Genomic DNA, 27,630 nt, shown 5'->3' on the forward strand with positions numbered 1-27,630 from the left:
TCCTTTGACACCCCCATTAAGCATTTTCTACATCTAGCCTCTGCCTGTTTCAACGTGCTCAAACCTCTTTCACACAAAACAAGAATCATGACAGCAGAAACCCTCACACCTGTACTTCTCATCCATTGCAACCCCTCTCTTTCCACTAAAGACAAAGTTCCCCAAGAAACCCCCAACCAACCTACATTTAAAATGCCCTTTTTGTTCTGGCCCCAGATACTACTGAATTGTCATTCACAACTGTCAATATTAGTTACTCTTTGGCTAGATTCTGGTAAAAAGCTTGGGTTTAAATCGGACTCTGTCCCTTCCTGGCTGAGGGACTTGTTTTTCCATATAAACAGTTCTTCAGTTCTCTGACACCAACTAGGTGTTCTACAGTTGAATTAAAATCTGACACTAACTACAGTGGGTTAGCACAGACCCCATGCTAACGTGGCACTGAATCCCTCAAGACTGCCATCACTTCAGACACCACAAATGGGATTCCTAGACTACCTGCACTTCTGCCTGGCCAACTACAAATTCTGGGGTTCCTATGACCTCTTCCCTCTTTAATAATTCCATATGTGACCTGAAAGAATAAAATAGATGCCCTTTTATCAATTAAGATGGACCCAAAGTTTAAGGAAACAAAGTTACCTATGGGTCAGGGTTCAGGGCCTGGCTGGCATGGCACATTTTGAAATTCCTGAGTAAACTCCCATCTGGCTGGGTGCAGTGGCTCACACCTGTAATCCCAGCACTCTGGGAGTCCAAGGCAGGTGGATCACCTGAGGTCAGAAGTTCGAGATCAGCCTGACCAACATGGTGAAAGCCTGTCTGTACTAAAAATACAAAAAATTAGCTGAGCGTGATAGTGGTCACCTGTAATTCCAGCTATTCAGGAGGTTGAGGCAAGAGAATCTCTTGAACCCAGGAGGCGGAGGTTGTAGTGAGCCGATACTGTGCCATTGCACTCCAGCCTGGGCAACAAGAGTGAAATTTTGTCTCAAAAAAAAAAGGAGCAATCAGCTTTGATTTACACTGCAACTCTGATTGGACACAGGACCAGTCTTACAAAGAGTTCCTAATAAGCAACTACAGAATTCAAGCCAGTTTTAGCCGGCTTATAGAGGGATGCTGCACACAAACCACGTTTGTGTCCTACAGTTTACTTTTTGACATGAAGGCCAGCTTTTACCTCATTTTTATTCTAAAACTCTGCCCCAAAGTGAACATAGGATTTATGTAACTGTGCTTACCCGTTAAGCGTATATGGGGCTCCCCTCATAAATATGTGTAGCCTTTCCCTCAAACTTGATGTTATCCTGAGGAGCAGTTTGGGGATATTTGGAATCTTGTGCCCCCTAGCTGCATGACTCCAAAACCATAATCTCTAATCTTGTGGCTAATTTGTTAGTCTAGTCCCCAGGAAGGAAGGGGATTTGTTTTGGGAAAGGGCTGTTATAATCTTTGTTCCAAAGTTAAACTATAATAAGTTCCTCCCAAAGTTAGTTCGGCCTGTGCCCGGGAATGAACAAGGGCAGCTTGGAGGTTAGAGGCAAGATGGAGTTGGTTAGGTCAGCTCTCTTTCACCATCATAATATTCTGAGTTTGAATTTTTGCAAAGGCAGTTTCAGCCCCTCCCTTTGGGTTTCTAAAGGCAGGAGTAAATTTCAGGAGTAAATAAGGTTATGAAACACCTTCTTCTTAAGATGTGGGCTATGAAGACAAGAAAGGGCGATCAATGACCACTTGAGCTTTTTCCTGCCAACATGAGGCATAATGGGAGTAGGTGTTGACCCTGAGGTAAGAGGAGTGGAACTGCTTTGCAGCTGTTTGCCATACTCAGAAGTGCCTGGGTGGGGTTTCAAGGCTTGCATGATAAAGCATTAGTATTCTCATTTTAGCACAGCATTTAAGTGAACGGTGAAGTATAAGGTAAATAATGAGTCCTAGGATAAAGAGTGAAACTCCTGGCTTCAGAAGCCTTTGTATAATTGATCTTAATCTCTGAGGGATCCAGGTGAATAGCTCTAAGAACCAATCAGGCATGGAGTCACTAGCAGAGAGAGATTTAGGCCAGAGGTTGTTAGACTGATTGGGATAGATGGGAAACAGCATATTTAAATATACCATTCCATATATGTTAGTCAGTTTTCTAGTCCTGAGACTAGATCAGTTCAGTTAAATGGCTATTTCCCATATCAGGAGAGTGGCATTGCAGATGGGCTAGGCCTCTATGTGCGATGAGGCAAACAGATTTTTAGTAAGAGGCATTTTTTTTTTTTTTTGAGACGAGTCTCACTCTGCCACCAGATTGGAGTGCAGTGGCATGATCTCAGCTCATTGCAACCTCTGCCTCCCGGATTCAAGAGATTCTCATGCCTCAGCCTCTCAAGTAGCTGGGACTACAGGCTGTGCCACCATGCCCAGCTAATTTTTCTGTCTTTAGAAGAAACAGGGTTTCACCATGTTGGCCAGGATGGTCTCAATCTCTTGACCTCGTTGATCCACATGCCTCCCAGAGTGCTGAGATTACAGGTGTGAGCCACCGCCCCCGGCTGCAATAACAGGCATTTCTGTGGAATAGAAGAAAAAGGTTAATGTTGGGCATAACTTATCCGATGTTAGACTCAAAATACCTTTAGTTGTAGACAAGGAAGGCATGGTAATCTGACACATTTTTGTCACCTGTAGGACAAGGAATAATGTTTAGCTTGCAGGGCCTCTGGAAAAAGGTAGTAGAAATTTCATTGAGTAGAAGTCAGAAAAGTGGAAGAAAAGTTTGAAAACATTAGTTTGGGGGCTCATAGTCCACAAAGAATTCAGAATTTAGTCCAAATTGCCAAAAATAATAAAAACTCAAGAATAGCAGGCAAGACTAGAATCTAACAAGTATGCTACAGCTCTTTTGAAACATGATATTTCTCTCTAGCCCCCCTTTTTATTAAAGACAAATTATAGGACAAATTTACTTGCAAAATAAGTCTTAGTTTTTTGGAGTTTTGCTCTTGTTGTTCAGGCTGGAGGGCAGTAGCACGATCTCAGCTCACCGCAACCAAGTTCAAGCGATTCTCCTGCCTCAGCCTCCCAAGTAGCTGGGATTACAGCCATGCACCACCATGCCCAACTAATTTTGTATTTTTGGCAGAAACATGTTTCTCCATGTTGGTCAGGCTGGTCTCGAACTCCTGACCTCATGCGATCTGCCTGCCTTGGCCTCCCAAAGTGCTGGGATTACAGGTGTGAGCCACTGTGCCTGGCCAAGTCTTAGTTTTAAGACTTATTGTGCTTGACCCAATTATTTGTATAAAGTAAAGCAAGAATAACTTTTTTGCATTTTAGAAATATTTATTCAGAATATTGGCATGAACTGCTTTTAACAATTTAGAAAAGACTCATCCCCTACAGATCCAGGGCAGCTCCTCTAAATAAACACAATATGCTGTAGTAAAATATATGCACATTTCCGCTGAGTAAAGATTATAAGAAGCCTCAGGTCAGGTCTTACCACCAAATTCCAAAACACTTGGAATGTAGGTAGGCTGAGACATTGGCAGGTTTTGTCTTGATAAGTAGATAAGAATGGTAGGAAGGCCGGGTACAGTGGCTCACGCCTGTAATCCCAGCACTTTGTGAGGCCAAGGTGGGTGGATCACAAGGTCAAGAGATTGAGACCATCGTGGTCAACAAGGTGAAACCCCGTCTCTATTAAAAATACAAAAATTAGCTGGGCATGTTGGTGCGTGCCTGTAATCCCAGCTACTTGGGAGGCTGAGGCAGGAGAATTGCTTGAACCCAGAAGGTGGAGGTTGCAGTGAGCCGAGATCGTGCCATTGCACTCCAGTCTGGGTAACAACAGCGAAACTCCATCTCAAAAAAAGAAAAAAAGATAGAGACGTTAAGTCAATAGAGATATTAAGTCTTTCAAGTTCACATGATGTAAGCTTAAGTTGGCTTTAAAATTATTGGTAAAATAATTATTAGAAATGTCTTAAGAATTGATAGTATTTTTGTTTGCATTTATTGATTAAGAGGTTTGTATTTATCTCTGCAGAATACTATAAGGTGTCAAAATATGCCATAAGGATTATAAAACTACAAAGCTAGCCCAAAACAGAATGATCTTTGCTTGTATAATTTTTGATAAATAAGACATTTAATGTTGGTTTAATGAAAACAGCGAAATCCTGAGTTATTGGTTAAATACTCATACTTTTAACCTTAAGTTTCTTAGTTAGGTAAATCCCTGAAATTAATAGGTTATAAAAATAATTAACGGGGAAATAACTTTGAATAATAACTGTCACAGTTTTTATAAATAATATAGGTAAATATTAAATAATTTAATCAGATAAATGCAATAAATACTTGTAAACAAATTTGTCATAATTTAGAATCTAAGATTATATTAAATATTAATTAAATGTCTATATAATTTCTAATTTAAACATAGGAAAACATTTAAAAAAGTGTTCTTATTAAAGGTAAATATCTTTTGTCTAATTCAAAGGTTATTTGGAGGTTATATGTAAAACAAAGTAAAAGGAACCATGAGGTAAGAGAAATGTAAAGAAAGTTATAGATGTAAGGAGGCATTTTGGGTAAGAAAGGTTAAAAGAAAAATTTTATATGAGAAAATATCTTGTATGGTGAATCTTTTTGTCCTAAAATAAGATGACTGGTTGCTCAAGAAAGAGAGATCTTTAGGACAAACCATAAAGTTCAAGCTCGTCATGAATGGCCTATGTAAGTTGTAAATAAGGATAGTAAAAAAGGAATTTATTTTTAAAAAAGTTATATAATTCAGTTGGTGATAATTAAATATAATAGACTTTCTAGAGCTGGGACTTTGATATTAAAAATACATGAATACAAAACTGAAGAATTATAACAAGATTTTATTTAAAATATTTATTTATTTTTAATGCAAGAGGTTTTTAATTTTTAAATTCTATAATCTGTCTCTTTGAAATTCTTCAGATTACTATATCAGTTTAGCTCTTGCTCTCTTTTAAAAAGGCCTAAGATGGTAACTGTCTTCTTCACCTTTTTTTTGAGATGGAATCTCACTCTGTTGCCCAGGCAATGGTGTGATCTGGGTTCACTGAAACCTCTGCCTTGGCCAGGTGCGGTGGCTCACGCCTGTAATCCCAGCACTTTAGGAGGCTGAGGCAGGTAGATCATGAGGTCAAGAGATCGATACCATCCTGGCCAACATGGTGAAACCCCGTCTCTACTAAAAATACAAAAATTAGCTGGGGGTGGTGGCATGTGCCTACAGTCCCAGCTACTCAGGGGGCTGAGGCAGGAGAGTTGCTTGAACCTGGGAGGTGGAGGTTGCAGTGAGCTGAGATCACGCCACTACACTACAGCCTGGCTCCTGGCGGCAGAGTGAGACTCTGTCTCAAAAATATATATATATATACAAAAAAACCCTCTGCCTCCTGGGTTCACACAATTCTTGTGTCTCAGCCTCCTGAGTAGCTGAGGTTACATGCATGTGCCACTGTGCCCCACTATTTATTTTCATATTTTTAATAGAGATGGAGTTTCACTATGTTGGCCAGGCTGGTCTCAGACTCTTGACCTCAGGTGATCTGCTGGCCTTGGCCTCCCAAAGTGCTAGGATTATAGGTGTGAGCCACTGCTCCTGGTCTCTTCTTCACCTTTTGTTGGCTCCTGTAAATTTTTTTAGTTGATAATTTAAAGTAAGGGAGATAATTTTTTTAAAACAGGCAAATTTTGAATCTGCCTTTTTTGTTCTGTATGTCTGTTTTATCAGTATGTTATATGGGTCACAGGTGTGGAAGTGATATTTCACTACCAGACTGTGTGAAAGAGTTCTAATTAATTGACTTTAAAAAAGTAAGTGCTTATCAGACTACTAGTTCAGATGCCTTTTAATTCACATGACCTTGATAATCTTTGGTAAGATTAATTTGGTAATTAATCTGAAAAATCCTCTCCAGTAGTTTAAAATCTCCTTAAAATGTATAAACTTAAGCTGTGCCCTGACCACCTGGGGCACATGTTCTCAGTGTCTCCTAATTATTGTGTCACAGGCCATGGTCACTCATATTTTGCTCCAAATAAAACTCTTCAAATGTTTTACAGAGTTTGAATTTTCCTTGGCAGTAGGCTCAGATACTCTAGCAGAGCCATGTGATGAAAGGTTTATAGACAGAAAAAGGAACATGATTACACAAAATGAAAGTGAGGTACAGAAATAGCTGGATTGATTACAGCTCAGTGTTGCCTAATTTGAACATGGTTTGAACAGTTGGCTCCCTTTGGCCAAAACTCGGTGATTGGCAGGAGAGTAGGTTACAATCTGTTTACACCTCCATTTAGGTTATAGTTTATGGTTTACAGAGAAACTTTTAGTCAGACCTTAAAATATGGAAGGAGGCAGTTTTAGGCTACACTTGATGTAACAGTTTCCCTATTTTGGTCATTGTCCCAATTTTGAGAAATTGTCTAAAACTTTAGTCATTGATGTCACCATCATCATCATCAATGTACTTATTTGGTCTTCAACCCCAATGGGAAATAATAGACCAGTGGGTTTTGTAAGGTGGAAAACAAGAACTTCAGGTTATTTTTTTGGTAAGGGTTAGAGTAGAGGATGCCTCCTCATGCCAGAATCTTCTGTTTCAGGAGATAAATAACACTTGGTCTGTTCTAGGATCTGTTTCCTTAAAGTCTTAGTTTGATTGTGTCATATTTAGCATGTGTGATTCCATTTTGGTTTGGTCTGGTCTGTTGGCGCATAGTGTTTGAGCTCAGTCCAAAACAATGGCCTCTCATAATTTGTTTTAAAACTCCCCCGCTTTTGGTCAGGTTCTCACTTAGGTGAGAGTATGACCAAAACTGAGAGCCTTGACGCCACTCTCAGTTACCATTTCATTCTCAGCATGTCATTCATAGGTTACACATGGTCACACGTTTCTTTCAGCCCTTCTCATTCTAATTGAAGAGAGACCATTTAACACTCTAGAGATGGCTGCATGTAAATATTTAAAAGTTTTGAGAGAATACAGCATACCAGGGAGACTACTATTATGACTATCAGGAGGATAATGCTAAGAGTTTGGCATTTGGTCCTCAGCCAGCGTCCCCATGAACCAAACCAACTTAAATCAAATAGATCAAAGAATGAGTTAGATAAATAATCTACTCACTTTATTTATTTATTTATTTTGATACAGAGTTTCGCTGTTGTTACCCAGACTGGAGTGCAGTGGCGTGATCTCGGCTCACTGCAACCTCCGCCTCCTGGGTTCAAGCAATTCTCCTGCCTCAGCCTCCTGAGTAGCTGGGAATACAGGCGCGCACCACCATGCCCGGCTAATTTTTGTATTTTTAGTAGAGACAGGGTTTCATGATGTTGACCAGGATGGTCTCCATCTCTTGACCTCATGATCCACCCACCTTGGCCTCCCAAAGTGCTGGAATTATAGGCGTGAGCCACCACGCCTGGCCTAATAATCTACTCACTTTAACTAAGCAGCCTGTTCATTAATCCCCTACAACTGAGTCTTTACAATACTCTATGTATTTCTCCATGGGCAATTTAAAAAATTGCATTGCCTGTAGTTTCTCCCTAGTATGGGTCCCTGTCATGGAAGGGAGCCTTGGCAAATGAATTTTGAGTTCATTGGAGCCAGATTGCTCCAGCCCGCTCAGTCCTTATTGTGAGCCTCTTGTACTTACCTCTTATGGAAGAGATCAAATCTCTTCCTTTTCAGCTGTGTCTTCCATATCTATTACTATTTGAGAGTTCTCAGGTCCATTTGATATTGTCTCTATTTCTTCATTCTTCTTCCTCCCATACTGATGTAGAAACCGTCCAAGTTTTGTGACTGCTGGTTTGTCCCCATTTGTATTTTGAAGCTCATTTTTCATTTTGTTTTATTATAAATGTCTGTAGGGTTTTGGTTTTGCTGTCTAGTTGTGACTTAGCCTGTTCAGGCTGCTATGACAAAATATCTTAGAAAGGGTAATTTATAAACAACAGAAATTTATTTCTTACATTTCTGGAGGCTGAGAGGCTGAAGATCAAGGCACTGGCAGACTTAGTGTCTAGTGAGGGCTTGTTCTTCATAGGTAGTGCCTTCCATGTGTCCTTACATAGTGGAAGGGGTGAACAGGCTCTTGAGCTGCTTTTATAAGGGCACTAATACTATCCACGAGGATGAACCCTCATGACCTAATCCTCTCCCAAAGGCCCTACCTCTTAATATTATCACCTTGGGAGTTAGGTTTTAATATGTGAATTTTGGGGGCAGGGGAGTCACAAACATTCAGATAACAGCAAGTTGCTTGTTTATTTTCGTGTTAGGATTGGGAAGGATTGAACATGTATGCTGTTGCCCCTGCTGCTGCTATCTTCCCAGAATCCCCTAAACTACAGTGTACTTTGCTGTTTGTGTGTGTGTATACATATACATATACATATATATGCGCGTGTGTGTGTATATATATATTTAAATTAATAGACTTTTCAAAGAGAAATTGAGTAGAAAGTACAGAGAATTACTATTTATCTCTACGCTCTTCATACCCAAACAGCTGCTTCTGTTATCAACGTCATGTGTTAGTGTGGCACATTTGTTACAATTCATGAGCCAGCAGTGATACATTAACCGAAGTCCTTAACTTACATTAGGGCTCATTCTTTTTCTTCTATAGTTCCGTAGCTTTTGGCAGATGTTTAGTGCCATGTATATTATATTTCTGTGAGTTAAAAAGAAGAATGACCCTCTGCTTAGAAGCAGCTTATTTGTTTCTGGTACAGACACCTTAAGACATGGATTTATGCAAGGGTTTTCATGGAGGGGATTCGATGTAATGCCACATATAACAACCTCAATGAATCCTAACTGTAAAGACAGTAGAAAGTCTCACAGGGCTAAACTATGTAATATAAGCTGATGGCATCAAACTTCAGTGAAAGAATTTCAAAGGGAAGGGAGGAGACCCAGCAGAGGGGGCAAATAATATAGTCCAGTCATTCAGCTTTCTGGTAGTCTGGCCTAACTCAGAGAAACATATAGTGTGACTTATATATACTTCAGATAATCTTGCGTAAAGTTTTTGATAGCTATTGGGAAGCAGCACCAACAATATGAATGTTTGCTTATTAGATATTCTTTCTCAAATGCAAACCATTGTTTTGCTTGAGAGATTGTAAGTCTGAGTTTCAAGGCTGGTACTCTGCAAGGGGAGAGATGGGCTTTAAACATGAGTGATAGTCCACTGACAACTGTAACGTTTCACCAGCGAATGTAGAAAAGCATTGGGAATAGCACCAGCTTTCTTGCAGCCTTGTTTTTTTTTTTGTTTTGTTTTTGTGTGGAACTGTTTGCAGCTATATGTTCCATAAAGTTGTTGTTTTAACCCTTTCAGTCAACTATATTAATAGTAACTGTTTTCTATTAAAAAAATGTTTTTCTTCCATTTCTTTTGAAATTACCTTGTAATACCACTGACTATGCACAAGGGGGACATCACATAATTTGTTGACAATTTGGATTAGTATGTTCTCGCCAAAACTACACATTAACCTGAAAGAGCCAAAAGAGTGTGTATACAGTTCCTCTTGTTGTTGTAACAATTATTACAAAGTTAACGGCTTAAAGCAACAGAAATTTATTATTTTACAGTTCTGGAGGTACAAAGCTGAAATCTGTCAACAGCTGTACTAGAGGCTCTAGGGTGTTTTCTTCCCTTTTCCAGCCGCTAGAGGGAGCCCACATTCTTTGGCTTGGTCCCTCAGCCGCAGTTGTAAAACTACCTCTGCTGTCCTCACATTTTCTGTAACTCCTCTGCACCCTTCTTCCTTGCACCCCACACCCTCGTTACTACATTGGGCCTACCAGGCAATCCAGGATAATCTCCCCATCTCAAGATCTTTACTTAGTCACATCTGCAAATCCCTTTTGCTATGTATGGTAATGTACTCATAGGCTCCAGAGACCGACTTGACTTGGACCTCTTTGGGGGACCATTATTCTGACCTCCACAAGTATATTTAGATAATTATCTAGTTTTTCCATTTTCTTTGTCGTGAATCTTCTGGATTTTTGGTTAGTAGGTAAACTTTTTGACTATTATAAATTTCCTTTGAGTAATTAGAAGGATTTTATACATTTTAAATTATTTCCTAGTAAACTTTTAGGCTAATATTCCTTAATAAATGAGTTCTGTCTATCTCAGTACCTAACAGTTTATTCCTTAGGTGATGACTGCTATCTAATTAAAGATTAGAAGAACTTCAAAGCTTAGTCGTCTAGATTTTACAAAGTGATAGATTGCTTTATTATTTATCATTTTGTTTCCAAATTGAGTATAAAATTGTCAATAGATACATAAAATGAGACCTCAGAGCTGTTTCCTCTTTTGCAAAGTGAGTGATAAGATGTTCCCCACCTCTCTGTCCAGTTCTTACATTGAGTAGAAAGACCAAATATGCATAGAAGACAATGAAATATGTTGAATGACAAAAAGTAGCTCAGAAACTACCACAAGGAATACCCATCCTAGCCTTCCTTGAACCCTGGGCTGCAGTGCTCATCGCCATTAAATCTCATAGAATATCTGGGGGGACAGATTTTGAGTTGTTGCTTTTTGGGTAGTCTGCCAGGTGGTACTGTGCAACAGACACATTAAGAGTGATTGAATAGCAATAGATGTGTCCTCCCCTGAGTGGGATTAGGATCAGAGAAAGCAGGTTCTAAGGCATAGAAACCTGTCAAGTGAAAAGTTTTTAGGTGAACAAACTGCAGAATATTTAGGTTTGCAAGAAAAAAGTACAATGAGCTCTAAAGGCCCTCCTGGAAACTGAGGTTGAGTCATACTGAGAATAGTGTTTCTCACAGGGTAGCTGGGGAACTGGGAGGGGAAGGAGGCAGGGCAGAGTTGGCGGTTGCAGGAAGCATGGGCTCTGCCTATAGGATTTTTCATTCCACAGCAGGAACCACGGAAACTACAGCCATCTTCAGCATGGAGAGGGCTTGGAGGGGGCGCGTGGGGAATGGGAGAAGGAGGAGAATAAAGAACAGGAGATTTTTGCAAGACTATTACTTAAATTCCCTTGGTTTCTGGTAACACAAGGGTTGTAGAGCACATAGCAATTTTTTTTTCTTCGACCGTCTCGCTTTGGCACCTAGGCTGGAGTGCAGTGGCATGAACATAACTCACTGCAGCCTCGACCTCCTAGACTGAAGTGATCTTCTCACCTAGTTCCTCAAGTAGCTGGGTGTGCACCACCATGCCCAGCTAATTTTTGTAAGTTTTGTAGAGACAGGGTTTCGCCATGTTGCCAAGACTGGTCTTGAACTCCTGGGCTCAAGCAATTTGCCTGCCTCAGCCTCCCAAAGTGTTGGGATTACAGGCGTGAGCCACCATGACCCAGCACAATATATTTTTGTCTTTGGAATGAGATAATAAAAGCTACCACTTACTGAGGACCTACCAGGTATTAGATTTTAAATGAGGTACTTTTTTCAAGTCCAACAGAGCTTAAAAGTAAAAGAAAAAAAGAAAAAGAAAAAAGAGAGACATTTTATACCCATAATACATCATTTAATTCTCACACATCTGTTTAGAAACCTCCATTGTTAAAAGTGAGGAAACAGCTCCAAGAGATTTATGAGCTTTACCAAGATCACACAGCTAGTAAGTTAGGAGCAGGAATTAAAACCCAGGTCTCTCAGACAAGGTTTTATTAAAAGGTTCATACTTTTAAACTAAATCACAGCAAACTACACTACTAGTCTTTTATACATGATGGTGAAATCTTTCATTAAATAAATATGGAGAGTGCCAAAGTATATCTCATTATCATTCCTGGAAGTAAACAACTTTTGAAACCTGTACTTGCTCTCTCATTGTGAGACCCAGGCTTCCACACAAAGGTCAAACATGGTCTGATAACCTTCATTAAATCAAAGAAAGCAAGTTGCCCTGAGATCCTGCAGGGAGAATCAGACGCCGGTTGAACTCATTTATCTTTACACAGTTCAATAGGGCCAAAGGGCACTGTGACAGGGATAGACCTCTGTTGGGGTATGAAGGGCAGGAGTAAGACAAAGGGAAACTTCCAGATGGACAGAGGAGATGTCTCGCTTTCCTCACTGCTGTTTCGCTATCACATTTCCCTTTCTTTTCTTCTTAACCCTGTACATTATAATTATAATTTGCTTCATACCTTAACTAAGTTTCTTTATTCCTTATTCCCCCTTTAAGATTATTTCCCTTATTTTTAAGAATCTAAATATATTCTTTAAATTTAAATTTAAAATACATTCTTTTAAAATTGTCTCTATACGTGTAAATTGAAGATAACTGATAATGTAATTTTATGATATTAGCAGCGCTGATATAAAGTATGTAATTACTTCCAAGAGAAGAGAATGCTAATAGGTCCTCACTAATTTTGGGGGGTTGGAGGAGAACTGGATTAGAATAAAATATAATTGAAAGTAACAGCAATACTTATAATGTAGAGAAAAGGAAAGTTTAACATGGAAATTAAATTAAGATAATTGAGATTATTTCTTTTGCTGTTTTAGAGAAAATTTTCAGTGGTCTGATTTCACAAAACTGCTCCCTACAATCTAAAAAATTTATGAACTCAGGCAACCTCACACACATATGTAAAAGGTATGAAGCATTAAATTTTATTTAGATTAATGGAATCACAGACTTGTTAAAGGCAAGTGAGACCTCGGAGACTTTTTCTTCCAGAGTGACACAAACTCCTTGAGACCAAGGACAATGTCTTGTTCTTTGGCTGTAGAAAGCCAAGCCTCAAGTCCAGTTAGTACTAGGTGTTCTGTAAATATTTTTTACCTGAATGAGAAAACATGAGGCCAAGAGAGATGATTGACTCTCATAACTTCATATAACAAGTTTGTTGTGGAGCTGGGCCTAGGACTTGGTTCTCTTGAGCCTTGTCCATTAAAAAAAATTTTTTTTGTCCTTTTTGCTTGTCATGGACTTGAAGCTCATGGTTTGTTCCTTTTGAGTCACCACAGCTTCACACTTTTCATCTGCTTATTTATTTAAATTCAGCTTTGGGCAGTGTGCGTGTGTTTTCCAAATTCTGCTTTTTTCATTTAGTAATACTTCTTATATGTATATTTCAGGTATATTGGTTATTTATTGCTGCTGCAACCAATTACCACAAATTTAGCAGTTTAAACAACATGGGCCTGGTATGTTGGCTCATACCTATAATCCCAGCACTTGGGGAGGCTGAGGAGAGAGGATTGCTTGAGCCCAAGATTTCAGAACCAGTCTGGGCAACACGGCGAGACCCAGTCTCTACAAAAAAGGAAAAAAAATTAACAGGATGTGGTGCTATGTGCCTGTAGTTTCAGCTACTACGGAGGCTGAGGTGGGAGGATCAGTTGAGTCTATGAGGTTAAGGCTGCAGTGAGCCATGATTATACCACTGCACCCCAGCTTGAGCAACACAGCAAGACCCTGTCTCAAAAAAAAAAAAAAAAATTAAAAAAAAAAAAAGAAACAGCACAAATATGTTACTCTGTTACAGTTCTGTAGATTAGAAGTCCAAACTGGGTTTCACTGGGCTAAAATCAAGGTGTCAGCAGGGTTATGTTCCTTTCTGGAGGCTCCAAAGGAAAACTTGTTTCCTCACCTTTTCCAGCTTTTAGAGACCACCCACATTTCTTGGCCAGTGTCCCCTTCCTTCATCTTCAAAACCAGCAGCACTGCATCTCTCTGCTTACTTTCATAGACATGTCTTCCTGTGGCTCTTACTCTTCTGCCTCCGCGTTCTACTTTTAAGGGCTCTTTTGACTGCATTGGGCACACCTAGATAATTCCTATTGCAAAGTCATTTGATTAGCAAATTTAATTCTATCTGTAACCTTAGCTCCCTTTTGCCATTTAATCTCATATACTCTTAGGTTCTGGGGATTAGGACATGGACATCTTTGTGGGGTGGGGGGCATTATTCTGCCTTCTTCATCGAGTACTAACATGGTTGACATTTTTAAAGTCATTTTACTCGTTAAAGAATTTAGCTGGCTAGGTCCGGTTGCTTATGGCTGCAATCCTCGCACTTTGGGAGGTCGAGGTAGGTGGATCACTTGAGCCCAGGAGTTTGAGACCAACCTGAGCAACATAGTAAAACATGACGATACAAAAATTAGCTGGGTGTGGTGGCGTGTGCCTGTAGTCTCAGCTACTCAGGGGCCTGAGGTAGGAAAATCAATTGAGCCTGGAGGTCAAGGCTGCAGTGAGCGGTGATTGTGCCACTGCACTTCAGCCTGGGCCACAGAGCAAGACTGTCTCAAAAGGAAAAAAAAAAAAAAAAAAAAAGAATTTAGCTGTTTGCACAGTCTGGCAATTAATGAATGTCCTATTTATTTATTTGAGACAGAGTCTTGCTATATCACCTAGGCTGAAGTACAGTGGCACAATCATAACTCACTGTAACCTTGACTTCCCCAAGCTCAAACAATCCTCTTCTGTCAGCCTGTTTAGTAGTTGGGACTACAGGCATGTGCCACCATGCCTGGCGAATTTTTTGATTTTTAGTAGAGATAAAGACTCGCTGTTTTACTCAGGCTGGTTTCTAACTCCTGAGCTCAAGCAATTCTCCTGTCTTGGCCTCCCAAAGTACTGAGATTACAGGCTGAGCTGCTGCTCCCAGCCTTGAATTATCTTTTCAGTGTGGGCTCTGAGTATGTCCTTCCATTGTAATGGTCCCACATCCCTTTTTTTTTTTTTGAGACGGAGTTTCGCTCTTGTTACCCAGGCTGGAGTGCAATGGCGCGATCTTGGCTCACCACTACCTCCGCCTCCTGGGTTCAGGCAATTCTCCTGCCTCAGCCTCCTGAGTAGCTGGGATTATAAGCATGCGCCACCATGCCCAGCTAATTTTTTGTATTTTTAGTAGAGATGGGGTTTCACCATGTTGACCAGGGTGGTCTCGATCTCTTGACCTCGCAATCCACCCGCCTCGGCCTCCCTTTTTCTTTCCCCTCGGCGCTGGGATTATAGGCTTGACCCACTGCGCCCGGCCAGCCCTTTTTCTTAATAAACATTTTGGAATACTCCCTTTGCTTTCCTGAAATGAAGTTCCTAGATAATATAACATATATATGCCTAACTTAAAAAACAAAATGGTCATTTAAAGGAGAAATAAAAGGGAAGTAACATGATAATATGCTATTAATTCCAATACATAATTTCTCAAACATAGCTACCTAGAAGACATAATGATGGAATAAAATGCTTGCAAGTACACATAGAATCACTGTGTGCAGTAACTACAGTTACTGGCTCGTATAGATTAATTAGGCTGGCAACTCAGATTTGTTGTTAGTCATCTAATTTTACAAAATTTGAACAACTCTTGGGAACATTCCAAACAACGTGAAGTTAGTTTTACTTGATTTACATGACAGTTGTATTCTTGGAAAATTTAGTATTATTCACGCTGTGCAAAAATGCTTTGTGTTTATATGTAAGACGAAATTAGGCTCCGGGTTCAGATAATCATAAACAGTATTTTTACTTACATAAAGACGGAAAGGATTTATAAAGTTGCATAGGACATGGGGGCAGTTTATTATTGCCCTGACCCATGGATTACAGAACATCTAATATGTAACCGTAATGCTACCCAGAAAATGCTGGCAGTGCCTGCCAGTCATTGTGACAACCAAAAAACATTCAGACTCATTCTAGAAGTGAATCCCTGTTGAGAATCACTGGTCAGTGGGTCAGCATTTTTGAGTTACTGGGATTTTCGTTAGGAGAGATGACAGTAATGAAGTGGTATTTGTTGACTACTAGTTATGTATCATATGCTGTTCCAAACATTTTGTCTGTTTTAACTCATTTAATCCTCACAACAGCCCTACAGTCTAGGGTCTATTATTATTCCCAATTTACAGATGGGGGAATTAAAACTCATTGAGGTGAAGTAACTCATCCAAGAAATCATAGCTAGTAGGTAAAGAAATCAGAATTCAAACCTAGGCAGTTTGGTGCCAGAGCCTGTGTGAGTAACCATTGCACCCCACCTCTGTTATGGTAGAAGCTGGTGAGTCCTGAATTTATCAGTGTATCCTAAGTGAATCTGACTAAGCCTGTTGCTGGGATATCCATCAAGGTCATTTGACTTCCTTTCTAGCTGCCCTGCCTGCTTCTCACTTACACACACACACAGCACACATAGTATTTTTCAAGGTCATTTGACTCCCTTTCTAGCTGCTGCGGTTTCTCACTTGCATGCGAGTGCATGCGCATACGCGCGCGCACACACACACACACCCCACTCATAGTATTTCTTTTCTTTTTTTTTTGAGATGGAGTTTTGCACAATGGTATGATCTCTGCTCACGGCAACTTCCACCTCCCAGGTTCAAGTGATTCTCCTGCCTCACCCTCTTGAGTAGCTGGGATTACAAGCATGCGCCACCACATCTGGCTAATTGTTTAGTAGAGACGGGGTTTCTCCTTGTTGGTCAGGCTGGTTTCGAACTCCTGACCTCAGGTGATCCACCCGTCTCGGCCTCCCAAAGTGCTGGAATTCCAGGGGTGAGCCACTGTGCCCAGCCTACTCATAGTATTTCTTCCCCTCCAGCTCACGGGAAGAAATGATGATATCATAGCTGTTGCAGATCTTTGAATGATGGCGGTTAGGACTGGTGAAAATGAGTCAGGAGGCATTCACTGGAAAGATTGTGTATGTGTATGTATTGTATTTTTACTACTAATATAGTAACTTGGTTACAGTTGCTTGGTAACTATACACTGTTCTAAGTAATCCTTAAAAACTGGATCTGGCTCTGGTGAATGCCTGCAGAGATTTTTCCACCCCTTTTTGCAGCCTCTAGTTCTCACTACTGTAACAGGGCAATAGAAATCCCACAGTCTTCACATCGTACCTTTCCCTGCACTCCTCCTTTGTGTTTGGCATCCACTCATAGCACTCTTTTGCCAAGTTCTGCAAGTTAGGAATTTGAACCTATGGCAGGAAAACACTTCCAATAGCTCTTAAAATTGCAGTTTTTAGATGTTTATTGGCAAAATTCCAACACTGTTCTCTCTCATTAAAGGAGAAGAATTAAATTTCGTATTTTGAGCTCGGAGCGCGGCCGGGAGGGCGACGCGGCTGCTGCAGCCATGGGCTCTGGGCCTGCGGGGAAGCGGAGGGGGCGTGAGGACCGGTTGAACCTCGCAGAAGAGACGGCTGCCGGGACCCGCCCTAGACGTTGAGCCGCGGTGGGGTCCCCGCCTCCCCGCCAGGGAGGCACCTCGAGGGGAGCTGGGCATCCGCTGGCCACTTCAGGGGGTCTGCCTCGCCGCCCGGGCGGTCGAGAGGGCCTTGGGGGGGGGGCACATCTTGGGGTGCGGTGATCCGCCCAGCGTGTTTCAGGGGTGAGGGAGCGTTTGGCATGGGGCACCTGGAGCCCGACGCCGCCTCTGTCGAGCCCTGGGGCGCCCCTGGATGGCTGCGCTGTGCCCTCGCCGGCTGCCCGGGTGCCGCAGCAGCTGATCTCGCCGGGATCGCCGGGCCACCGCCGCCCTCGCCACCCGCTGCATGCTCGGCGCCCGGGTCGCAGCCCACCTGGACGCACTGGGCCCCCTGGTCCCCTACGTGCCGCCGCCGCTGCTGCCCTCTATGTTCTGCGTGGGCCTCTTCTTTGTCAATGTGCTGATCCTGTACTACGCCTTTCTCATGGAGTACATCGTCCTCAACGTTGGCCTCGTCTTCCTGCTCGTGGACCTCGGCGTGCTCTCAGACCCCAGCTCGGGCCTCTACGATGCTGACTCGGAGCTCGACGTCTTTGATGGGTACTTGGAGTAGGGTCTCGACTGCCGTTCCCCTCTTCCCTCCACGATCCGCAATCCACTCCCTGGACCAGCTGCCCAGATCATGCTGCCGCTGCTGGTTGGGGGCACCATCTGGACGGGGATGGGACCCCAGGAGGAGGCCCTCCCCTGGAGGACCTGCCTTCTCCCCTCGAAAGCTTCGTGCCAACAGAGAGGTTCCTTTTCAGACCCAGGAGGGTAGAACGCAGATTGGGACTGAGTGCGGAGATTGGAAAGGCCTCTGCTCCCGCAGAAGAGGGGAAGGCAGGGGGTGTCCCAAGACCTCATCTGCCTGCAGCATCACACTGACTGCCTGGCCTCAGCTTCTGATTATTTGCAACTGCCATGGATGTTTACAGGAACCCAGCCAGAGTTTGCCTCCCTGCACTTCACCCCGGAGCGCACCTGCTTCCCCCACTTCACCTTCGGAGAGGACACTTCAAACTGTGGACACACGCAAAAGTGACTCCCAGCTCCATTTAATGTGAGTTGAGCCTTCAGGCCAGCTGGGTTTAGCCCAAGGCTGGTCTTAGATGCAGAGACTGTTTCAGGGAGTGACTCAGAAGAAAAAGAAGCCGAGGAAGCTGTCGGGGGGTGCTGAGGGTGGGATTCTCGCTTCTTCATTTCAGGTTACTCCTTCTTCTGCAAGTTGGCAAAACAAGTTCCTCATGCTGGGGAGTGCCACGTGACTCCCCTGGCTGGAAAGCTTTTCTGAAAGCATGTGTGTTGTGCCTACTTAATTCTGATAAACCTGTTTAAGCAATACTTAGGAGGCTGACTTCTTTGGATTAAACAAAAATGTATGCAACTCCAAAAAAAAAATTTCATATTTTCAGTTTAAGATGCCTGACCACAGTGAATTTGGATGTTTTAGTTCTCTACTCTGAGAGGCAGCTTTAGTGGATTCCCAGGATGTTAGGGCTGGAGGAAATAGTGGACTCCCTGCTCAGAACAGAGGGCTGCCCCAGGACAAATCTCTGCTGTGTGCTTTCTGTGTGACTTTAGTTAAGCTCCTCAAGACTCAGCTTTCTCATCTGTTAAGGTAGGTAACACTAGTTCCTAACTCATAGTGTTGTAGTTGTGGGGGATGAAATGAGAGGATTGGCGTACAACAACCAGAACATTGGGCACCCAAGGCAAGACCAAGAAGTAAGGATCACATGTGCTCCAAAGTTACCCACCCTTTACAGGTCTGAAGCAGATGTGCAGTGGATGCCATTAGTGGCTAGAGGTTATGAATCAGTGGTCTCTATGTGCTTGGTCATCCATGCAGTTCTTTAAAAACATTTTAGTAATTTGCCAACCTTAAAATCAGGAGCTTTCATGTAACAACCTGAATTTTGGCTGAGCGCAGTGGCTCACGCCTGTAATCCCAGAACTTTGGGAAGCTGAGGCAGGTGGATCATCTGAGGTCAGGAGTTTGAGACCAGCCTGGCCAACATGGTGAAACCCTGTCTCTACTAAAATTACAAAAAAATTAGCCAGGTGTGGTGGCACATGCCTGTAATCCCAGCTACTCAGGAGGCTGAGGTAAGAATTGCTTGAACCTGGGAGGTGGAGGTTGCAGTGAGCCGACATTGTGCCATTGCACTCCAGCCTGGGCAACAAGAGGGAAACTCCATCTCAAACAAACAAACAACCTGAATTTCTCGCTTCTCTTAAAACCGTGAGAAAGTCTAAAAATCCTTTGCCCTCTTTCCTATGTGGCCACAATAGACTGGAACTGGGTAGGGATTGCCTCAAGGGCATTTTCTCAAGTACTCATGAGCTGCAGCTCAAAGGCATTTATATTGGCTGCTGCCTGGCATACAGAATATCTTACTCAATAACTGCGCATAGTAATGATCATAGCCAACAGGAGGTAGAAAAGCAAGAACCCAAAACTGAACATTACTAACCACATCATGTAAGAACTGTAACTGAAGTAGAGTATCAGTGATCTTAGCCATTTACTGGAAACTTAGGCCCATTCATCAGAAATGTTTCAAGCTAGTGAACAAGAATGTGTTTTCATGCCTGTCGTATCAGGGCATTCAGTTGCATATTCAAAAGGAAGTCCTTGAATCAGGAAAATGACTCTGGTCAAATAACATTTCTTTTCTTTTTTCTTCTTTTTTTTTTTTGTGACGGAGTTTCCCTCTTGTTACCCAGGCTGGAGTGCAATGACGCGATCTCGGCTCACCGCAACCTCCGCCTCCTGGGTTCAGGCAATTCTCCTGCCTCAGCCTCCTGAGTAGCTGGGATTACAGGCATGCACCACCATGCCCAGCTAATTTTTTGTATTTTTAGTAGAGACGGGGTTTCACCATGTTGACCAGGATGGTCTCGATCTCTTGACCTCGTGATCCACCCACCTCGGCCTCCCAAAGTGCTGGGATTACAGGCGTGAGCCACCACGCCCGGCCTCAAATAACGTTTCTATGGTTTCTCTTTTCCTTTCTCTAAGACATCTAGAAAAGCCGAATTAAAAAATACTCCAAGAAAGCCTCATTGATCTTATTTGGGGAAGGGAATAATAGGAATGTTTGAAATTCTCAAAATAATCTTAAAATATAAGTAAGGTAAATCTTTGATTTAACTAAACACTGTGTCATTTAATAGGGAAAGAGAGAAGCGGCAGTAACCAAGTAGAAATTTGGGGGACTTCAGCTCCTTATTCCCCCAAAGACACCCCACCCCCCAGTAAATATTCAGTCCAAGTAATATTTTTTTGCCATTGCAAATGAGGGGCAAGACAAGTGCCCAGATGCCACATCTCTCCCCAGACTGTTAACCTACGTCCCTCCTTTTTAGAAATTTCCATGGGACAATGACGAAGTTGAAGGTGGCCTGTACCCCTCTCTCTGAAGGGAGTTGTGTATTAAATCAACAGGAATTGGGTCTCATTCCACAGAATCATTCATCGCTGCATTAGTGAATTTATTGCAAATAATGTGGCTTTATGGTGTGTCTTTCTGAAGTCCATGTGACTCCCTGTTCTGAACATGATCCAGGTGCTTGGTTGGAACTGTGATCAGAATTACTTTTTTTTTTGTCTCCTGGCCTTAAGTGATCCTCCCACCTTAGCTTCCCAAAGTACTGAGTTTATAGGCGTGAACCATTGTGCCTGGCCCAGAATTACTTTTAAAAGTAATTGTGCTTGACTTAGCCCTCAGGGCTCCAAAATTCTGGTGAGGCCCCTTTGGCTGTAAATACTTTAGAGAAACTGTACATCAACAAAATAGAGAATTAGATAAACCTACCTTTGTATATAGCAGCATCCCAGTAAGCAAGCAAACTGATATTCCCCGCATACCCTATTTCAGAGGGCAGGCTGAGGGGTGCTCAGGTAAAAGTACAGTAAGTTCAACTGAATGGCAAGTCCTTCAATCCAAGATCAAAGTTATGTGGCAAGACGTGCCAGGAACTCCTATAAGCAGTTGGCATGAATTAACTTCTCTGATTCTCATAGCAGCCCTAAAAGTAGGAAATATTATTGTGCTCCTTTTACAAGTAAGGAAACCGAAGGACACAGAGGGAAAGTAACTGCCCAGTCACATAGCTAGTAAATGGCAGAGGCGGGGCATGGGCCCAGGCACTCTGATGAATTTCTGGTAGGCACGTTTTGCTGACCTCTCCGAGGCAGACATAACATGGTGACAAAACCTATCCCACATGCTTACTGTGGCATGATGTCTTTGCATCGTGGCACAGCATAGCTACAGTGTTTACAGCACAATGCTGTGAGCCCAGAGGAGCTTCATGTCACCTTTGATGACCCAAATTAGATCTAAGAGAGTTGCTAGCCAACAATGACAGCATTCTTTCATCACGTTAGTGCTTTAAAAAGTGGTTACATTTAATACTAGATTTGCTTTTGAAATCAGGTTCACCTAACCTTCACTCTTTTTTGTTTTTGTTGTTTCTTTTTTTCTTTTTTTTAATTCTAACTTCCACTCTTAGCTGTGCATTAGATGAATGTAGAAATTGCCTCCGTTTTCATCTCTTGAGTCTCAAACAACATCTCTGGACTCAGAGCAAATAGACTTCGCAAGTCCTGCCAGTTTAGGCAGCCAATGAGGCATCCTGCAAACGAGGACATTTCTCTGGGAGATGAGGCTGTCCTTGGTGCCCTTGATCCCTTCTGCCAGCAGGATAGGTACTGTGAGTTGTGCTTTTGGTCATGGTGGTGGGCTTGTGCTGACCTGTCCCCATGAGACCCCTTTGTGATGAGGGCTAGGACTGATGAGATGCCTGGCCAAAGTGGCAGAATCTGTGACTGTGAAAGATGGTGACAACTACCAGGTGTAAGGAAGGATTTAAGTTGATGGGCACCAAACAGAACTTTGTCCTTCCACCTGTGACTGGAACATGTCCATCTTGGTAGCCAGGTCTCCACTACACAATTCAGTGTTTGCTTCCTTAGCAGTTAACTGTCGCATTTGAAATCCATCCTGTTTTAGTCTTTAAAGCCTTGATATAATTTAACGATAGTCAGCAAAAACAAACAAATCAACAAAAGCCAACAATAGCTTACGAGGCTCTTCCTTTCCTATAACTCTGGGTCATCAGGCATAGTGATTAAGGGTGTGGGTCCCTGGAAGAAGACTGCCTGGCTTGAATCCTGGCCCTGTTACTCACCAGATGCATAACCTTAAGCCCTCGGGATCCCAGTTTCTTCATCTGTAAAATAGGAATAATGATAGTGGAGGACTAGGAGTGCATCATAGTAAGACCTTAATAATTACCACGATCTCTGTTTCCCATCTTCCTCAGGTAGTTCAGTGTAATCTGGTAGAGACATATACTAGCTATGAAGAAGTAATTATGTTATTTTGGCTCTTCCCTTTTTCTCTTTGCTTCTTGCAGTGCTGTGTGACAGCTCTCGGGTGCCAAACGGCCTCTTCCTGTGATTAATGTTTCAAATTTATAACAGATACCCCCCGCCAAAAAAAAAATTGGTAGTACTCAGGCTAACTGTGCCCTAAGTGAGGGCAGATCCAGGGCTGTTGCCATGGTGATGCAGAGTATTTTGTAAAACACTTGGTCCGGAGGCAGCTGATGAGTCATACTCATGGATGGGTGGGGAAAGGGCAATTGTTTTCAATTAAAAGAGACAGGCCAATAATAGTTGAATTCGGAGACTGCCTTGGTTCCTGCAGTACATCAGAGACACCTTGGGGCTGAGGGTTTGGTTATACATTTGGTTCATTTGTTGTGTGGACATTTTTTATTTCCTTCCTCTGGGTAGTAGGAGCAAAACAGTAGACTCCCTATTGCTCTTCCACTTATATAAAAAACTTCAAACTTAGATCTGATAAAGTAAGTTCTCTTTTCCTGTGAAGTCTTGACACAACTAAAGCTAGTAAAAGGATTTTTGTGACTTTCTTCCGTTCCATCCCGTGTCTTTGCACATATGTATTGTCCATAAGTAAGGCATCTGAAACATATTATTCAGCATTTTCCCAAACTTTTCAGCTGGAAGTGTTTTTTTGTTTTGTTTTGTTTTTTTGCCTGAGCTGGAGTCTCTGTCGCCCAGTCTGGAGTGCAGTGGCGCCATCTTGGCTCACTACAACCTCTGCCTCCTGGGTTCAAGCGATTCTTCTGCCTCCACCTCCTGAGCAGCTGGGACTACAGGCGCGTGCCACCATGCCTGGCTAATTTTTTGTATTTTTAGTAGAGATGGGGTTTCATTCTGTTAGCCAGGATGGTCTTGATCTGCTGACCTCATGATCTGCCCGCCTTGGCCTCCCAAAGTGCTGGGATTACAGGCGTGAGCCACTGAGCCCTGCCTGCTGGAAGTGTTTGAACAACTATAGGCAACGTAATTTCAGGATGGAGGATCTGTACCTTACATGGCTTCTCTGAAATTTAGTGCTGGCTGAAGTCAATAAACCTGCATCAAGCACACTGCCTCCTGATGGTATGTGTCACATACCTCAAGTAGTTAGTTTTGATTAATATTGCTCAATTCTCATTGACTACCATAGCATAGTGGGCAGGAGCAGAGTGTGGACATACCCTCTGGGAAATGACATGCTAACAAATGTCAGCCAGTCAATCACTTAACTAGGTCTTACCGAACTGTTGCCATAAGAAAGAAAGGCACCATGCTAGGATATAATCAGGAGTATAAACATAGTAAAACACAGCTCTTTCCTACTGAGCGCTTATAATCTCACGTGAGAAGGAAGACAAAAAAATGTAGGAAAAGTAACTAGCAGTAATATAATGCACATGGTAATATTAAATGAATAGTACCAGAAGTGGGTGATATGTGTGTAAAGCAGGGAGAAATTACCATGGGCTGTGGTGGTCAAGGAAGATGGGATTTGACATGAGTTTTGAAGTACGAATAAAGAAGAGGGTGAAAGCATTCAGGAAAGGAGAAAAGAGCAACAGCACAGAGATTGGGCCTCAGCCCTGGAACTTGGTGCGTGTAAGGATGTGAGGACTGGCCAAGGGAAGGCCAGAAACTGGGGACAAGACAAGGCATTTGAGTGGGTGCTATTAGCATATCATGGAGGGTCATCAGTACAGAGGGTAGTACTTGTGGAGCCAAACAAAATCGGAAGAACTATTTGGAATCCAAAGGAGGCTATTCAAAAACTTGCAAGTTATGGGCCTGCCAAGAAAGGAAAAAGTGAAAGGAATAGAGATTTCAGTTAACCCAAGTCATATAATCAAGTGCAGAAATTAACAGCATATTCCATAAGGTTTGAAGAATATGATGAATTGGCATGATGACATTACAGTGACTCAAGAGCCGAATGAAAGCTCTGACTAATCAGAAAGTATATATACTAAACCTTCAGTGTGAGTTTTATAATGTTTAAGGGCATTTGATTATGCAAGGTGTTCTTTAAAAGTGATTGTTGAGCTTTGCTTAATAACCCAGATATGAAGATTTATACTTAAGGTACAAAAAGATGAAAAACCTGGGTATCTTTAATTTAATAAGCCAAATATTTTAAAAATCAAAAATTGGCAAATAACCTTTTCTGTGTACAATTGCTGCCTTCAAAGACACCAACAACCCCACATCACTGTGGGGCCGGTTTTAGTAGCAGAGCTTCAGGGAGCAAATCAGGTGAACACAGCACAGAGGGTGTCCATGGAGGCCAAAGGTGATTCAGGACGGCAGGGGCGGTAGGAGGGGACTAGATGCAGTGTCTGTCAATCCTTGGGAGTGGGGCTTGGGGAGAAATTTTAGTCCCCCAAGATATTGTAAAAGTTACAAGAATCAAAATTCAGTCACTTGTATTACAAATGATGCTGGAGAAGGTTCTCATGCAAAAATGTCTGATAACAAGATCTATTAGAAAAGAATCTGCAAAAACCACAATCTTGCACAAAGGCCATCACAAACTTATACAAAAAAGTGCTTCTGTGAGGACATCTGCCAACAACTGCCTGTCCAGCCTGGGACTGGTGCCACTAGTGTTATTGATCCTTGTAGCCAAGGATAATTGATTCAAAACAATTATGTAATCCCCCTGATTTATCCTTTAAAAATCTTTCTCTTCCTTTACTTCCCTGAATATGCACATTTACTATGGCATGCATATTCCCATTGCAGTGCCCATTCCCAAAAAAATATGGTATAACATAATTTCTTTATTTTGAAATAGAATCTTGCTCTGTCACCCAGACTGTAGTGCAATGCACGATCATAGCTCACTGCAGTCTTGAACTGCTGGGCTCCAGTAGTCCTCCCATTTGGCCTTCCAAATAGCTAAGACTGCAGGCTGTGCCACCACACATGATTTAAAAAAAAAAATTGTAGAAAAATTATGTTGCTCAGATTGGTTGCCCAACTGTTGGCCTCAAGCGATCCTACTGCCTTGGCCTCCTGAAGTGTTGGGATTATAGGTAAGAGCCACTTACTGCAGCTGACCTCGTTTGTTCGTTTGTTTCCTCCCTCCCTCCCTCCCTCCCTCCCTCTCCCCTTCCTTCCTTCCCTCCCTCCCTCCCTCCCTCCTTCCTTCCTTCCCTTTCTTTCTTCTTCCTCTCTTGTTCTTTCTTTCTCTTTTTCTCCTCCTCCTCTTCTTCTTCTTTCTTCTAGTTCTTTTTTCAGAGCTAGCTGTTGCTTTATTTTGAAAAAAATTGAATTGTTTTTTAGTTGGGGGTATGGGCAAGAGGAGGTACCCCAGGGTAGGCCAGGGCTGGGCTTCAGGTGGGTCTCCTGTTTCCCTTGCTTCCTTACACAGCAGCCTTCCCAATAGGTTCTGGGGCAGCCACAGGAGTGGGAGGTTAGGCTGCTATGGCCGTTCACTGGGGCACGACAGTAGAGGGCTGGACACCAGCTTGTTATCACTGATTTGGATCTTTTTCACAGCCACGGCCTTGGAGGAGCTGGTGTGGCTGAAGGAGCCAGAGCTCCTGCCAGAGCTCTGGAGCCCAGGCTATGGTTGAGGCCAGAGCTTGTGAGGCCTGGTAGGCAGAGCTCAGCCCACCTGAGCAGCTACTGGTGGTCTTAGTATGGATACTCATGTTCTGCATCCTAGACTCCAGGCTGCCATCCTTGTCCTCTAGCAGCTTCCTGTAGGTGATACTTCAGTGTTCAGGGCCAGCCTGGCGTTCATCAGCTCCTAGCACTTATGCACCTGCTGTGCCATGCCCTGCTTGGCCCGCTAAAGCGTGGCCTTCAGCTCCACCAGTGTGGCATTGGTTCCTTTATGGCCAGCCACCCATGTGACTCTGTTCCTCAATGGTGGCCGCCAGGGAAGCCCCCTGGCCTTTGAGGTCCTTAGTCCCAGCTGGAGCTGGCTGATGTTTGGGTTCATCTTGGAGATCTGTGTCTTCATGCACCACAGGGCATCCCTGTGTATCCCAACCAGTGTCTGCAATCCTTCATGCTTAGATCTGGTGCCCTCTCTCACCCTCGCCCAGCTGCGCTGGCCATCTTCTCCCACTTGGGGACTTTGCCATGTTGCTGTCCATGTCCACTGTGCAGCTGTTGGCCATAGACAGGACCACAGATGTGTCCGAGTTTGGGCATACAGCTGTCTGAGGTGGCTGATCTCATCAGTCAGCTCTCCCAGGGAAGATTCCGGCTCTACCTTGTTCACTTAAGCTTCATGCACATCCTTCCTGATGAAGACAGATTGATTCTCCATCTCTGTTGACCTATCAGTCTCACCCTCCTACTGCTTGAAGTCCTCCAGCGGCCTCTGCTTGTTGCCAAGCTCTGCCTTCAGCCTCAGCTTTTCCTGGCCCAGAGTGTCCAGCTGTCATCCAAGGTTGCTGATATAGCTCTGGAACATGTTGTCCATGTTGCTCCCGCCCTTCTCTGCTGCTGCAGGAAGTTCCACTTGGTCTCCATCATCTTGTTCTGTAGATCCAGGAACCCCATGTTGTTGATGAAGGAGGCAAACTTGTTGAGGGTCTTGATCTGCTCCTTCTCCTGGGGCCTGGATATTGGGGGCTACCTCTACCTTAAGGGGCTCAGCAGGCTCACCATGGTGGCTGTGATGACCCCCATACCATTGGCCCTGGCATAGCCTCCATCCAGACCCATGCTGACGTCCAGCCACCCCAGAAGCTGCTGCTGCTGCTGTTTATTTGGGAGGAGCTCCAGGAGCTGATGCAGGCACCAGCCCATTCATGTAGGAGCAGCTGCTGAGGGCCCTGGGGCCAAGGGGGACACCCTGTTGGATTTCTGGGTCACCCTGGTAGATATGGCAGGGGCAGAAGTGGAGGCAGGCAGGTGGAACCACATGGAGACTCGAGAAGGAGCTGAGAAGCTGCTTCTAGGTGGCCCTTGTCTTCTTTTAGAGACTGTCTTTCTGTTATTTAGGTTGA

General features: G+C 43.0%; 1 protein-coding gene across 6 annotated transcripts in view; it reads left to right on the forward strand.

The window, feature by feature from the left end:
* Window positions 1-27,630, forward strand: part of LOC100394456 (dexamethasone-induced protein-like) — a 73,278-nt gene that overhangs the window by 12,677 nt on the left and 32,971 nt on the right. Inside the window, exons 1-2 of one of the 6 annotated variants that reach the window (XM_035279202.3) lie at window positions 17,444-17,829; window positions 18,207-18,459. The exons of 4 other annotated variants lie outside the window; for them this stretch is intronic. In XM_035279202.3, coding sequence (XP_035135093.1) covers window positions 17,576-17,829; window positions 18,207-18,330 — 378 coding nt within the window. In that variant the 5' untranslated portion in view covers window positions 17,444-17,575 and the 3' untranslated portion in view covers window positions 18,331-18,459. Of the gene's footprint in view, window positions 1-17,090; window positions 18,611-27,630 lie in introns of those variants that run through there. One more of the 6 variants, XM_054247527.2, reaches the window with a different exon arrangement.

This window comes from Callithrix jacchus, chromosome 18, assembly GCF_049354715.1.
Source record: "Callithrix jacchus isolate 240 chromosome 18, calJac240_pri, whole genome shotgun sequence".
NCBI classification, from domain to species: domain Eukaryota; kingdom Metazoa; phylum Chordata; class Mammalia; order Primates; family Cebidae; genus Callithrix; species Callithrix jacchus.